Source organism: Anopheles moucheti, chromosome 2, assembly GCF_943734755.1.
Source record: "Anopheles moucheti chromosome 2, idAnoMoucSN_F20_07, whole genome shotgun sequence".
Classification (NCBI taxonomy): Eukaryota; Metazoa; Arthropoda; class Insecta; order Diptera; family Culicidae; genus Anopheles; species Anopheles moucheti.
The window spans coordinates 58,681,152-58,694,273 of NC_069140.1; the positions used below are offsets into that span (position 1 = coordinate 58,681,152).

At 39.8% G+C, this 13,122-nt stretch overlaps 4 protein-coding genes across 5 annotated transcripts; 2 read left to right on the top strand and 2 right to left on the bottom strand.

Annotated features, from left to right (window-relative positions):
• Positions 1 to 4,870: 4,870 nt before the first annotated feature.
• Positions 4,871 to 5,921, bottom strand: LOC128297974 (ADP-ribosylation factor-related protein 1). The gene is made up of 3 exons (XM_053033695.1): positions 5,748 to 5,921; positions 5,250 to 5,674; positions 4,871 to 5,169 (listed from the first exon to the last, which is right to left on the bottom strand). Exons 1-3 carry the CDS (start codon positions 5,838 to 5,840, stop codon positions 5,082 to 5,084), a joined length of 606 nt encoding a protein of 201 aa, XP_052889655.1. The 5' UTR covers positions 5,841 to 5,921; the 3' UTR covers positions 4,871 to 5,081.
• Positions 5,922 to 6,582: 661 nt separating this feature from the next.
• On the bottom strand, positions 6,583 to 8,553 carry LOC128298119 (uncharacterized). The gene is made up of 3 exons (XM_053033856.1): positions 8,327 to 8,553; positions 7,427 to 7,706; positions 6,583 to 7,358 (listed from the first exon to the last, which is right to left on the bottom strand). The coding sequence occupies exons 2-3, from the start codon at positions 7,641 to 7,643 to the stop codon at positions 6,895 to 6,897; spliced, it is 681 nt and encodes a 226-aa protein (XP_052889816.1). The 5' UTR covers positions 7,644 to 7,706; positions 8,327 to 8,553; the 3' UTR covers positions 6,583 to 6,894.
• A 389-nt stretch (positions 8,554 to 8,942) lies between these two features.
• On the top strand, positions 8,943 to 11,258 carry LOC128296906 (kanadaptin). The gene is made up of 3 exons (XM_053032431.1): positions 8,943 to 10,120; positions 10,205 to 10,341; positions 10,424 to 11,258. The coding sequence occupies exons 1-3, from the start codon at positions 9,046 to 9,048 to the stop codon at positions 11,180 to 11,182; spliced, it is 1,971 nt and encodes a 656-aa protein (XP_052888391.1). The 5' UTR covers positions 8,943 to 9,045; the 3' UTR covers positions 11,183 to 11,258.
• Positions 11,259 to 11,690: 432 nt separating this feature from the next.
• On the top strand, positions 11,691 to 13,100 carry LOC128297540 (N-alpha-acetyltransferase 80). 2 transcript variants are annotated; one of them, XM_053033208.1, is made up of 3 exons: positions 11,691 to 11,796; positions 11,931 to 12,046; positions 12,108 to 13,100. In XM_053033208.1, exon 3 carries the CDS (start codon positions 12,145 to 12,147, stop codon positions 12,652 to 12,654), a length of 510 nt encoding a protein of 169 aa, XP_052889168.1. In that variant the 5' UTR covers positions 11,691 to 11,796; positions 11,931 to 12,046; positions 12,108 to 12,144; the 3' UTR covers positions 12,655 to 13,100. The 2 variants fall into 2 exon arrangements, with proteins under 2 accessions (XP_052889168.1, XP_052889169.1); XM_053033209.1 differs by having other exon boundaries at positions 11,744 to 11,865.
• Positions 13,101 to 13,122: the final 22 nt, after the last annotated feature.

Here is a 13,122-nt window from a genome sequence, read left to right on the forward strand (position 1 = left end):
CAGTGAATCGAGTTCCCATGAAAGGAATCGTTGCAGGATCCACCCAACATTATAAGGAGCACCCAGAATACGAGAAAGTACGTATGAAACGCTACTCTGAATTTAGCTCTGACTGAAATATCTTGACTAATAGAATAAATTTTATGAAAATATACATATAAAGAAGTTCAATTTTTGCTTTAATAATTACTTTGTTAAAGTTGAAACTCAAACTGTGAGACTGAAGCTATGCGACCGGGCATCTCAGTGTGTATAAAAAGCATGAAAAAATGTGCGACTGAACTACCACACACATTCAGTTCCTTATGCTGAATGAACCACACCGCACGCGTTAACTAAAATTAATCAAATTGCCCGAGCCTGTAGACGAGATGAAATTGTGCAGATCAACCAATCATCGACGATCGAGCCTTTTAGAATTATGTTTGGGCATGAAGGAAGACGTGCCGGATAGAGACCAATAAAATAGACGAGCGAGCAGATCATTATGATCCGGGTTAATATTTTGCATTTTGATACTGAATAAACGTGAATTTTAGCACGCCTGAACGGTTGCTTAAAATAGTATTACGGTGCTAATAGATGACGAGAAATTTCGCAAAATGAGAAAAATGAGAAATCGTGAGCTGTCAAAATTGTAGTTTCTCACAAATTTCGCGGGTTTTTAGCCTTCTCACCGTCTAATTACTGAGAAGTAGTTTAGCATACACAGCCGAGCTGTCAAAACAACTATCTGCATCGAGTTGCATTTGTTTACGTTTGGAAGTGGAAGTGAACAGAACTGCTGAACACTTTGTGAACAAATAAATGCATTAACCGTAGTGTCAATAACCAAATCTACACCTTAATCTCTACGACCGGCATACCCGGGTATCCCATACATTTTGTATGGGGAACGCAAAGATTTCGTCTTTAAACTTAAATATCTTTTTTTGTATTGGAAATTAAAATTTCAAATTTGGAACACAAAAGCGGGCATTAGTATTCTATACAATCGTGAAAAAACAAAATTTTAAAAGTTCATGTAGTATTTTTTAATGGTGTTTTTGTGTATGAAAACCCAACTTTTTGACATGTAGCATTCAATAACTTACTGTGATATATGAACTTTGCCTAGTAAAATTTTGTAATAAATCAATTTGTCGGCATATAATATTAACAAAAATGCATATTTCAATCATATAATTTGTGTATGTTGAAGATTGTGAATGTTTATTGTACTTGTATGATATTTATTAGATATTATGCATGGAATTTAGACTTCAACAACTGTTACATTTGGGCATGTTTGTTGAATCCTGAGCACATACGGGTTTCTTGCCTTGAACGCCTGATCCTTTGTATTGTTTTATATACAATATATATGCTATTGTATATATACTATTCTATATACGTATTATATACAATATATATACAAATTATATGTTTGAAATATGCATTTTTGTTAATATTAAATGCTGACAAATTGATTTATTACAGAATTTTACTAGGCAAAGTTCATATATCACAGTAAGTTATTGAATGCTACATGTCAAAAAGTTGGGTTTTCATACACAAAAACACCATTAAAAAATACTACATGAACTTTTAAAATTCTGTTTTTTCACGATTGTATAGAATACTAATGCCCGCTTTTGTGTTCCAAATTTGAAATTTTAATTTACAATACAAAAAAAATGATTTAAGTTTAAAGACGAAAAATTTTGGTTCCCCATACAAAATGTATGGGATACCCGGGTATGCCGGTCGTAGAGATGAGGGGTATAAAAAGAAATTTGCGAAAAAATAATGTTTACAGTTATCCAAATGCCACATATTGGATATTTTCTGAAAGAGAACTAAATTTCCTAAAGATACAGTAAAAAAAATCAGGTAGCTATCATATTTCAATAAAAAGTTATTTAAGTTTGAAAACGAAAATCATACCCGGGTATCCGGTCGTAGAGTTGACGGTTAAGACTTACCCATTTCTCTTTATCAAACTTTTCAAAACACTTTTTTTTTGAATACAGTTTTGAGCACTTTACCGCATGCACCGCGTGTTGACGAATGATTGTTTACATAACCGCGTTTCTCAAAAGCGAGAAACTCCTTGTTTGTCAAATTTCGACAAACGCTCATTTCTCAGATTTGCGAAATTTCCCGTACTAAAAAGCTGGATTGTACTAAAATAACATTTCTCATTTTTCTCATTGTGCGAAATTTCTCGTCATCTATTAGCACCGTTAGACGTTTTCCGAGTGCGACATCCGAAATGTTAAAGCCTTACTCGCGCTGCGAATAATAGCAAATCAACAAACAAATATGAAACGTGTAACAGTTCGCATAATACAATTATGCATTTCGACCATACGGATAAATTAGCAAAACAGACAGTAGTTGAAGTGGTGCCCAATTCGGATGGCGACAAGTTAGTGCACTGCAGAGCAATGCTGGACACCTACCTTCATGAGGTATTTGCATTTGTAACGCCAGGAGAAGGTCAGCGAAACCGTTAAGGATCATTTTGACCTGTCAATCTGTGCCTACACCAATAACAACGGAGACAACGGTTAGTATCACTTGCCAACTTTCAATTTGTCCTTCTACCAGTAACAACGGTTAGTGTCACTTGCCAACTTCACGTGGTAGCGTAAACGCCTTAAGTGCTTACGCGTTGGACATGTAGCGAAATACAGTCCAGCCCCAACCGACCGATCTGACCATCTGCGGCTGCCGTACAGATATCAGGCAGGCGACCCAGAAATCAGGATTAGGCAAGCAACCCAGAAAGCAGACGATCAAATTCGTGAGTTGTGTTTAGCTTTGATAGTGGTAACTCCGTCGTCAGTAATGTGTGACATTGCTATCCATAGAAGGAGAATACATAGTTCTTTCTGAAACAATTATAAAACCTTTAGTTAGCCAACTGTTTATAGATTTTGAAGAACATCTGATGAAACCGACTACGATTAAAGAAAATAATCAACGTTGTCAACCATCATATCAAGCCGGGAACGCGATACGGATCTAACGATTGGACAAGTACAGGAAGTAGAGCGGTAGAGCACGTAGCAGTCAACCATATTCTGTAAAGGGAGCTGGCCCGTCCTACTCAAAACGTTCGCACCGGTGTGCTAATGCTTTGAAAAGCTACTTACACGGGATTGTATGTTTAATAACGAAAAAAGTTCCCCTCAAAAGGGACCTCAGTAGAGTAGCTTGTGTTGCGGGCTTGCATCGTTTTACACCTCGCCGCGGATAGCAGGTGCATATTCACTCCGACAATGGCTTAAAATTCGAAGACGCAACGCAAAAGCTTATTGAACAATTCAACATGTTCCGCGACTGATCGTACCGAGGTGTATCATCCAAAGCTTACAAAAATCGACGGGGAGAGCGCGGTGAAAACTGCTCAGTAACACCTCTAATAGGCCATCTAGTTATGTAATATCTAATATGATCGTCGTATATTGGCAGCAAAGGTGTTAAGTTCATTATTCATTGCATTTGTTCATTGCAAATAAAAGCGATAATGCACACGTATTTTGTTGATCATATCCGACAACCTTAATGATTTGGCATCACTTACCCCAGCACAGTTTCTGAGAAGTAGTTAAATACACGCAGTTCCTCTTCCACACTACACTTGACAGTAACACACTCGATGAAAAGCAACGGTGGAAGCTGGTAACCATCATTTCTGGAAGCATTGGGATACGAAGTACCTACGGAAAATGCAGACAGAATGAGACACTGGTCTGATCGGCTAATCATCCTACTGAATGAATTCTCACCGACAATCAGTCAGCCGGAAGCATGTATCACACGAAGTGCGTAGCGAAACTAAAATTGGTAAATAGGAATAATTGCCCGTTCGATAATCAAAATTGTACACTGCTCTTAACCGTGGATCACGAAAACGCATGCAAATTTCTTCAACTTTTTGTTGAAATGCTGCCATGACGGGAGTATGTTTAGTGTTGGGCAATGGGATCCGGATCGGATTCTGGGATTCGATCCTTCATCGAATCAATCCGGCTTCAATCCTGAATCGAAGAACGTCCGGATCCCAAGTTCGGGTTTAGGATTGGGATCCAAAATAAAATTTTAGTTCATGAATCTTCTGTTTTCATCCACATCCACATATGTTCACTATGCATCCGGTTCTTTTGCATTAATGTAAATGAAAATAAAACATTTCAACCAAAAAAAACTTCTATGTACAGCTTTTAAGTTGAGTACAGACAGTTCCCGAGTTACTCGAAACTTAAAATTGGACAATTCGCGTAATTTTCTATGTACAGGCATTCCCTAAACTACGCAGTTCCTCTTATACGCGGATTCGGAGTTACGCGGTGCAATACGCATGCAATCTTTCTAAAAATCGCCTTATTCGCTGCATAAATTAAATGCAGAGAAGGAAATCGACTCTGTGACTTTGATGTATAAACGAAATTGCACCAGGATTCGAGTTACGCGGAAATTCGAGTTACGCGGATTTTTCCAGGGTTATTGCGATCCGCTATAATAGCGTATCCCGGGTACTACCTGTACAATTATTTTTGGCAAATTTCAAGTTTTCCCAACTACTCGCTACATTGTACTATTACAAATTTTAATTCTGGTCAAATTTTACACAATTGTCGAAATAGACGAGTAAATATCAATTATGAATATACTTTCTAACGTGCAGAGAAACATTCGATCCCTGAATACTTTCCTGGATACCTACTATGAACAATATTATAAAGAGCATTCGGCTGGCGTGAAAATTAGTGTTACGTTAATTTCTTTAACACGTTTAAAAAAATCTGTTGCAGTGTTCGGATGAATCAAAGTTAGTAACAATACTCTAGCGACATTTGCTGTTTTAAGAATTATTCTGCATGTCAACTTTATACAATTGAAGGAAAAACAGTAATATTGTAGTAAACGAAATAAAGTTTGGTTTTTATATTACATAATGTTCGTACTAACGAATAAGGATTACCAATAATGTTTGTTCGATGTATACGAACCATCCATTAATCATCAAGCACATATATCACAAATATAATAACGCAAGAGAAATCAAAGCGCATAGGCAAATGCAATTATGATCAGGTGTCTTCTGTCTTCGGAGGGCGAACGATTGAGTTTCGCTTGATGGATTCCACCAACCATTTGATGCCTTCATCGACACCTTCCCTAGAAATCGACAGTAAAGGAGAAAGCAAACACTATGTAATTAGAATGTATTTCTAGCACCATCCTATTCGACCATTTACCCCGTTAGCGCCGATACGGGCATCACCAAACAATCTCGGCGTCCAATGAGATGACCAGCCTCCTGGAAGACAGGTTTTATTTCCCGCACACCCATACATTCGGGTAGATCTTGTTTGTTGGCCAGCACTAGCAAAGGAATTCCGGATAGATACTCATTGCTTATCATCCGATCGAACACTTCCTTCGATTCATTCATACGAACGCGATCGTTTGAATCGACGACGTAGATGACAGCGTGTGATTCCGAGTAGTATTTGTCCCACAGTGATTGCAGCTCTTGTTGCCCACCCAGATCCCAGAAGCTCATCCGTATACCAGCGATATCGATCTGGCCAATGTTTAATCCGACTGTGGTTGTAATTTTACTCGGGTTCATTCCCCTGTAGTTTTTACTAAACTTCGTCTTTGCCGCTTCCAAGTAGGTCTGTACCAACGATTCAATTGCAATGTTCGAATATGCTAATGCTCTTTCACCCGGGCAATACTATATAGCTTACCGTCTTTCCAGCGTTGTCCAGCCCGAGAATCAATATGCAGTATTCATCTTTCTGTGTAAGGTACTTGTAAAATCCACTTAACAATGTATACATGGTTGCAAATGCAGAATAAAAACAGAACCAAGCTACAAGAGTATAATTCCAAGTCCAAAATGCCTATTCTTGCGCTGTGTAGATTTGACGTCGTGTTGTTGTTTTTATATGATTGACGGCGACAATTGCCATTCTGCCAAATGGCACGTTGGGATCATTCGGGGTTAAAAACGTTGACAGTTAAATTTCATAAAACCGGCAAATGCAAATCTGCAGAGTTTTCGTTATACTCCAATTTATTTACTATTGCAGTAAATTTTGTTTCTTTTTAGTAACGAACTGAATGAACTATTTGGTTTCATGATATTTTAAAACAGTTTCCTTGATACTAACAACCATCTGAAAGGCATTTCACAATTATAATATTGCATTGAAATCAGCCGTAATCTAATTTTTTCGATTAGCCGATTAGCAAAGTGTGCTAATATGTATTATAATAGACTAAAGTCAAGGCAAGTCGTTCATTATAAACGATTGGAGAATCAGTTAAATGAAAACGTTATCAGTTTGAAAATTCCTCGCTTCTGTATCGTTGAAATCCTTCGATTATGTCAAATGGAAAACGTATTCTTGTATCGTATGTATTCTTAATTTAATTGGAACTCTTTAATAACAGGCCAGGCTTTAATTAGGCCTAACAATAATTATATGTTCTGCAAATATTTAAAAAAAATATTCATATTTATTTCATTATTTATAAGTTGCAATTCTTCTTCATACAAATATGCTCTAGCTAGTATGGTAAAATATTAATTCTATGCTACATTTAAGCTAGATTAAAATCAGGTTATGCCCGTTGTGGTAAATTAAAAACGGTACTAATCGGTATCTCTACCCGTCCGCGACAGCTAAACCTAGCACAATTTCAAGTGGAATGAATTCATAATGTCTTTAGTTCAGCTTATGGCATGATGTAAATACCGTTATTACATACTTGTTGACAATGCGTGTTTAAATTCATAAAACTTTGTAAATTTCGCTGCGGGCGAACTAGAGCTAGTTTGAGTATTAGGAAAAGGAGAATAAAAGATGATGCGCACGTAAACGGACGCTTTCAGTACAGCATAATCGCACCTTGTGTTTTGTCATCGGTAGGAGGATTCAAAAACTTTTTCCTCTCGCGATGTTCGAGTCGTGTTGCGGCAATAAGCAATACCAAATTCAGTATAACCAGCGCAATGCCAGCAGGAATGAAGAAGAAGCTTGATCCCAGCATGGTCAGCCCCGTGCTGTACCAGTTATTGTTACGATCCTCGGCAAGCAGCACGTTGTGCGTCAGATAATTGTAAAATTGTAACAGCCAGCATACGAATGCTATGGTCTGGGAAAATCCGGTGAACAGGTTGCTAACTAATAACACTAACATGGTACCGGTTTTCTTAGAAGCCGATGCCGACTTTAGAACGGAGGCAATGGCAGTAATCACACCGCCAAGAATACCAAATCCAGTGCCAAGTGCAGCGCCTAGCCACAGCCAATAGCTCATCACGTCCGGTTCATTACGTATCATTGCCGGCACTGGAAAAAAAACAGATGTCGAGTTTAAATTGCATCAGTGTTACAGCAGTTTTCATCAGTATCCTTACCATCGATTTTGTAGTCTCGCAAACCGAATCCAACATTCAAACGCCGATGCCCGGTGAATAATCCGAAATTTATTTGACCGCTTGATTCCGTGAAATTTCGCCGTTTGGCGTTCCCTTGTATCCAATTGTTGGTCGTAAGGCTGGCCACAAGCAATCCAACGATCAAGCAACTGGTGAAGAACGTGACGAATACGATACTACGTGTTTTCAGACTCATTGTTCCAGTTTGATGTGGTATAGCACTTAGCAGTGGTATGTTTTATAGTTTTACTCTCTTTAGCTAGAATTGAAAATTGAAATAAAAAATTCATGTTACATGTATAGAACGGAAGTAGTTGATCCTACACGCATTTCAAAATAAAGACCTGGGGCAGACCCCTTTATACGAGTAGAAACACATCCAAACACTGGCCCTTAATAGCATGTAACCTTGTGTCGCGGAAACAGACGAAGTAGTTTTCATAATATCACAAAGGAATTGAGATATTTTCATAATTGTGCTTGCGTAGCTTTTTCCATGAGCGTATTATCTTACGATGAGCAAAAGCGCATTGATAACAGATTGAACGCAATCAAAGGAAGAGAAAACACTACAAAAAAGTAGCGACCGATCCGCTGCACAGAAAGCATGAGAAAATTGAACAGATTTTCACACGACCGCTTTATGCGCCACTCCATCGTTTCTTTCTCGTGTATTGACATCTATCAGGGCCAATTCCATTGCACGACGAGAGAGACCATCGATGACGCTCCTTGTAAAATGATCGGTGGTGCATAACTCTGGTGGGGCAGCGATCCAGCGTATATTACAAGTAAGACTACACACTGTTCAACACTAAAGAACACAAGGTGTTTGTTTTTGCTTTGCTTTAGTCACAGACAGCTAAATGTTCAGCTCACCTTTCACAGCTTTCTTTGCGAATTCTCGTAATCCTCTTACTAGAAACTTTCCCGACGTGCAGTAAACAGCTGAAAACAGAGCAACATCATCCTGTGCATTATCGCAGCAACAAAATTATCGGGATGAGTGCGTTTACACCATCAGCTATAATTTTCACAAGACTATTTTTTCCGAAAAGATTATTTTCCTACAAATCGCTCGAATGGCTAATCGCTTGATCGATAGTTTCACTTTTTTCCCACTTGATGACACGCTTTTCTGCTCAAGAAGTACGCTTGCACGATCGTTGTGCGCACAGTGTACGAGGAACCACCGTATACGCGGACAAAATTACAATTCATATCAACACAATTACTAAATGTGTGTGATTAGCATTTTTTGCTACAATTAAACTTACAAGCGCGCCCTACTGAATCATTGTAATTAGACATTCGCTGCGTTTTATTTAAAAAAGGAGTTTTTTTTTCTTGGGCTAAAAAAGAAAATCGTTCTTTCTCTTTCTTCGAACGTCATCGTGCTGTCAACGATTTGAAATGTCATTATTGAATGTTCAACTGGCAACAAACGGACGACTTGTTGTTTTCTTACCACTGTGTATTGTTTCCTGGCGAAGCTTACCGGGAAAAAATTGTTGCATTCGTACTATCGCCGGGAAACCGGGAAATAAATCCTTAAATCCCTTTCGTAGTTACATTTCGAGGCACAAAAAAGGTATACAATGGCGGAAAGTGCAGATTTCAAGGTTCCCAGTGTCGATCAAAAACTGTTAACAAAGCTCAGGAAATCTGGTCTCCCAGCGTCTGTTTCGAAAGTAAACATCACTGTACCGATAAAGGTAGAACCGGAGAGTGCGGAACAGTTTGAACAGAACACCGTGGAAATTCCTCCAATACCTTACAAGGAACCCGCCTGGTCGCAGAAATGTGACCAATCGCAGGAATACAGCTTCGAGGTGGAGAAAAACGGAGTCATCATTGAGGAGATTAAACAGCTGCAGGGCAAACCATTCTGGTTGTTTGGCCGTTTACCGAACTGTGATGTTAATATGGCACATCCGACCATCTCCCGGTATCATGCTATACTTCAGTACCGTGCATCAGAAGGTTCAGAAGGTAAGCAGAAGGTTGAAGATGCCACACGCCCGGTACATGCTACAATCGAGCCGGGATGGTATCTGTACGATCTGAACAGTACGCATGGTACATTTTTGAACAAACAACAGATTCCTGCTCGCACATACGTACGTGTTCGCGTAGGATACATGATTAAGCTAGGATCGAGTTCGCGAACCTACATCTTCCAAGGACCAGTAGACGACGACGAAGAGAGTACACGCGAAGTAACAATCACAGAAATGAGAGTGCGCAAGCAGAAGCAGATAGAGCTACGGGAAGAATTCGAAGAAATTGCGCGCAAAGAAAAGGAGCGCGTTGAAAAGCTGAAAGAAGAGGAAGGTATTACCTGGGGTATGACGGAAGACGCCGACGAGGAGTCGGATCTTACCGAAAATCCTTACGCATCATCAAACAATGAGGAACTTTTTCTAAACGATCCAAAGAAAACGCTGCGCGGCTTCTTTGAACGGGAAGGTTACGATCTGGAGTACAAAGTGGAAGAGTTATCGTCGGGTACGTACTGCTGCAAGATAGAGCTACCGATTGATGGCGCAAACGAGCAGCCAATTGTTGCGGAAGCAACGCATAAAGGAAAGAAGAAAGAAGTAGTAGTACAGTGCGCTTTGGAAGCGTGTCGCATACTGGACCGTCTTGGTAAACTACGGCAAGCCAATCATGGTAAGTATTTTAATGTGAAATTGACTGACGCTGTGGCACACATTGCACCATTTGGATAAAAAATAATTGTAATTGCTGTTTCAGAACCACGGCGACGCTTTCAAAAACAATCGGATTCGGATGACGATGATGATTTTCTGGACCGAACTGGTGCAGTTGAAGAACGCCGGCAGCGAAAACAGGCAGCAATGAATCCGGAAACGCATACATATGCAAATTTGGTATGTACATGTGGACAAGATCACAAGAAAAAAAAAGGTAATTGAATTATTAACAAACATTTCTAATTGCTGTCCTTTCCAGATACATAAGGAAGCACTGCTGCTAGATCGCCTGGAGTCCAATGAATCGAAAATACAAAATGCTCGTTTGATTAAGCAGGAAACGCATCTGCCTGAGAATGATGAAGACGTGGACAGTTTTTTAAACAATCTGACTAAAGATACAAAGGTGGACAAGTTTGAGATTCGACGCTTACGGTTGGAGCAGGTGAAACTGAATGAAGAACTAAAAAAGATAAAGAAACTCATCGAAATAACGAAACCGGTCGATCTAGACAATATTGGAAAGCAGAAGGAATGTTCCGCGGTTTCCAAGCGTCCGATATTGCCACTGTACGGCAAACGAACCAAGCTTAGTAACACGTTTGGGATCCGTGAATCGAGCATAAAAGCAGAAAAGGATGCCGATCTCGATACAGCCGATGATGCTTCTGGTTCTGCTAAAGAAAAGCTAACTTCCAACGTTCCACTGGGAAAAACATCGCCCAAACAGGAAGAGTTAGGGGAACCGAGTACCCGTTACAACAATGAGCGGAAACGATCATCGGTCGGAGCAAAGCCCAATGTTGCATCCCGAACAGATGCCACAACCATAGGTGAGAGTAGTGGCAAGAAAAAGCGGGGTCGACCGAGAACTCGGAATATCCCCAAAGTTCGCGAAAATGTGGATTTTGACGATGCGGTTGAGATGGTGAGCGAGGATAAAAACGTCGAGTGGGTGCCACCATCCGGTCAGACTGGTGATGGTAGAACTTCTTTAAATGAAAAATACGGATACTGAGGAGTTGGAAGTAATGCTTGTGTGTGTATATTCAATGCAAAAACTTCACAGCGTGTAATAAAAAGCCATGTGCGAATTTACAGCATTTGTTGAACGGTCATCATTTCATTATTGTCTTGTTGCTATTCGCTTATTAGTAATACTGAATATACTGCACTAGCATCTGCATTCGGGGATTGTCTGCGATTCGCTTAATAAGGAATTGTGGACATTTGTTCTTTTTTGTCGTTTGCTTATTATCTTATCACATCATTAGAGACCGAAATTAACGTTTACAATGCTTACACGCATCACGTATCCGGTTCAAGTATTGAACATTCCCATATGAGTTGTTTTTTTTTGTTTTGGATTTATACTATTATTCAAAAAAGCATGAATTTAAATAAATACTTAATTGTTTTCAGTCCAAGCTCCAAACAAACAGTTTTTCAGTGTTCCAAATCATGCAATATATATCTTGCGTAGAAATGTGCCGTATTATCTGCCGTACACGCAATATGACATTTCATAACTAGACGGGCTGCATTTGTTTTGTTATGAATATTTTGACTTTTTTAATCACCGTTTTGACCTGCACCGCATCGATAGAAATCGATGTCGAATTCAAGAGCGAAGTAAGTGCATTGCAAAGCGTAACCAACCGCTGTCCCCGCTGCTGATAGCTGAGAGCCAGGGCTACCTAGGTATAACACAATCGGGAAAATATTTGTTAATAATTTTAGACGATTTCATCGATTCTACTCCACAGAACTAACGCAAGCCCGGGGTACACGCGAAGCGTACAATTATTTTTAGAACCATATGAATCGGTGATGTAGCATCGTTCGGATATCCTGCAATCCTCTTCCTTCCCCTGAAAATCGTGTAAGTAAGGTGCCTAAGAGAACTCCCTCCAAACATTAAGCTGACCTTCGAACCATTTCAGTATTTCTCCTGCCGCTGAACGATAGGGTTTAGTCAGCATGACGCTTCCACCTCAACCCGTACCTAGCGAACCGTACAGAGTGGTTCCAATCCATAAACATCGTGAACTAATGGATCAGTGCATTGCACTTATAAACGCTGAATGGCCACGGTCGTACACGGCTCGGCTCTGGAGTTTGGAATCGTCGAAAGAAACGCTCCCGACCAGCTTTGTGCTGACAACGAGCGTGAAAAATGAAACCATCGTCCTGGCTCACGCCAAACTTTCGCCCATCCCTGCCGATCGAGATGCCGTATTTGTGGAAAGCGTAGTTGTAGCTCGCGAACGCCGTGGCCAAGGCATTGGACGGTTGCTAATGCAGGAGGTAGAAAACCATTGTTTCAAGCATTTGCATCTGAAGAAGATCTACCTTTCCACAATCGACCAGGAAGCATTTTACGCGAAGCTTGGGTACAAGCTGTGCAGTGCTATTAACATTTTCGGGTCACGTCCCACATTTAACAAGAGCACCAAGAAAATTTGGATGTCCAAGTGTGCGGGCAGTTAGTCGCATAAACGAATGACGGGTATACGAGGCATGTATTTAATATCTTTGTCCGGTTGATTATTGTTAGCTTGCCTGCCAGTGGTTTGTTATGTATCATTACAAATTTATATCCTAGGCAACGGAAATGCTATTTATTGTAGTTACACCAATTTAACATAAAACTTGATTTGATGAATAAAAGGTGCTCTACTCGTGGTTCGCTATAGAGCGTGTCGAGTTTTGGCGCTTAGAAACGCGAGATAAAAATAGCTGCTCGAATCTTCTCTTTTCTAAAAAGCTGAAGGGTAGTTAGGATGAAACGTGATTGTTAATAGGGACCGCGAATCATGTTTTTACATACGCTTCAATAGAGCTTAGAAGCAAACTATAACGATTTTCGGTATTGTTATCAAACAGCACGTTGAACGTAGCATGTAAAATCTACTACTTTGTCATAGATAAAGAGCGGACAAACAATAGAACTGTTTC

Excerpts from the sequence above, each read along its gene's own strand:
- LOC128297974 (XM_053033695.1), bottom strand. The coding sequence starts at position 5,840 with ATGTATACATTGTTAAGTGGATTTTACAAGTACCTTACACAGAAAGAT. Across the intron at positions 5,675-5,747 it reads TGGACAACGCTGGAAAGACG|ACCTACTTGGAAGCGGCAAA; the intron begins GTAAGCTATATA and ends TCGTTGGTACAG. Across the intron at positions 5,170-5,249 it reads CCCGTATCGGCGCTAACGGG|GGAAGGTGTCGATGAAGGCA; the intron begins GTAAATGGTCGA and ends GTCGATTTCTAG.
- LOC128296906 (XM_053032431.1), top strand. The coding sequence starts at position 9,046 with ATGGCGGAAAGTGCAGATTTCAAGGTTCCCAGTGTCGATCAAAAACTG. Across the intron at positions 10,121-10,204 it reads ACTACGGCAAGCCAATCATG|AACCACGGCGACGCTTTCAA; the intron begins GTAAGTATTTTA and ends TTGCTGTTTCAG. Across the intron at positions 10,342-10,423 it reads CGCATACATATGCAAATTTG|ATACATAAGGAAGCACTGCT; the intron begins GTATGTACATGT and ends TGTCCTTTCCAG.
- LOC128297540 (XM_053033208.1), top strand. The coding sequence starts at position 12,145 with ATGACGCTTCCACCTCAACCCGTACCTAGCGAACCGTACAGAGTGGTT.
- LOC128298119 (XM_053033856.1), bottom strand. The coding sequence starts at position 7,643 with ATGAGTCTGAAAACACGTAGTATCGTATTCGTCACGTTCTTCACCAGT. Across the intron at positions 7,359-7,426 it reads GCGAGACTACAAAATCGATG|TGCCGGCAATGATACGTAAT; the intron begins GTAAGGATACTG and ends TTTTTTTTCCAG.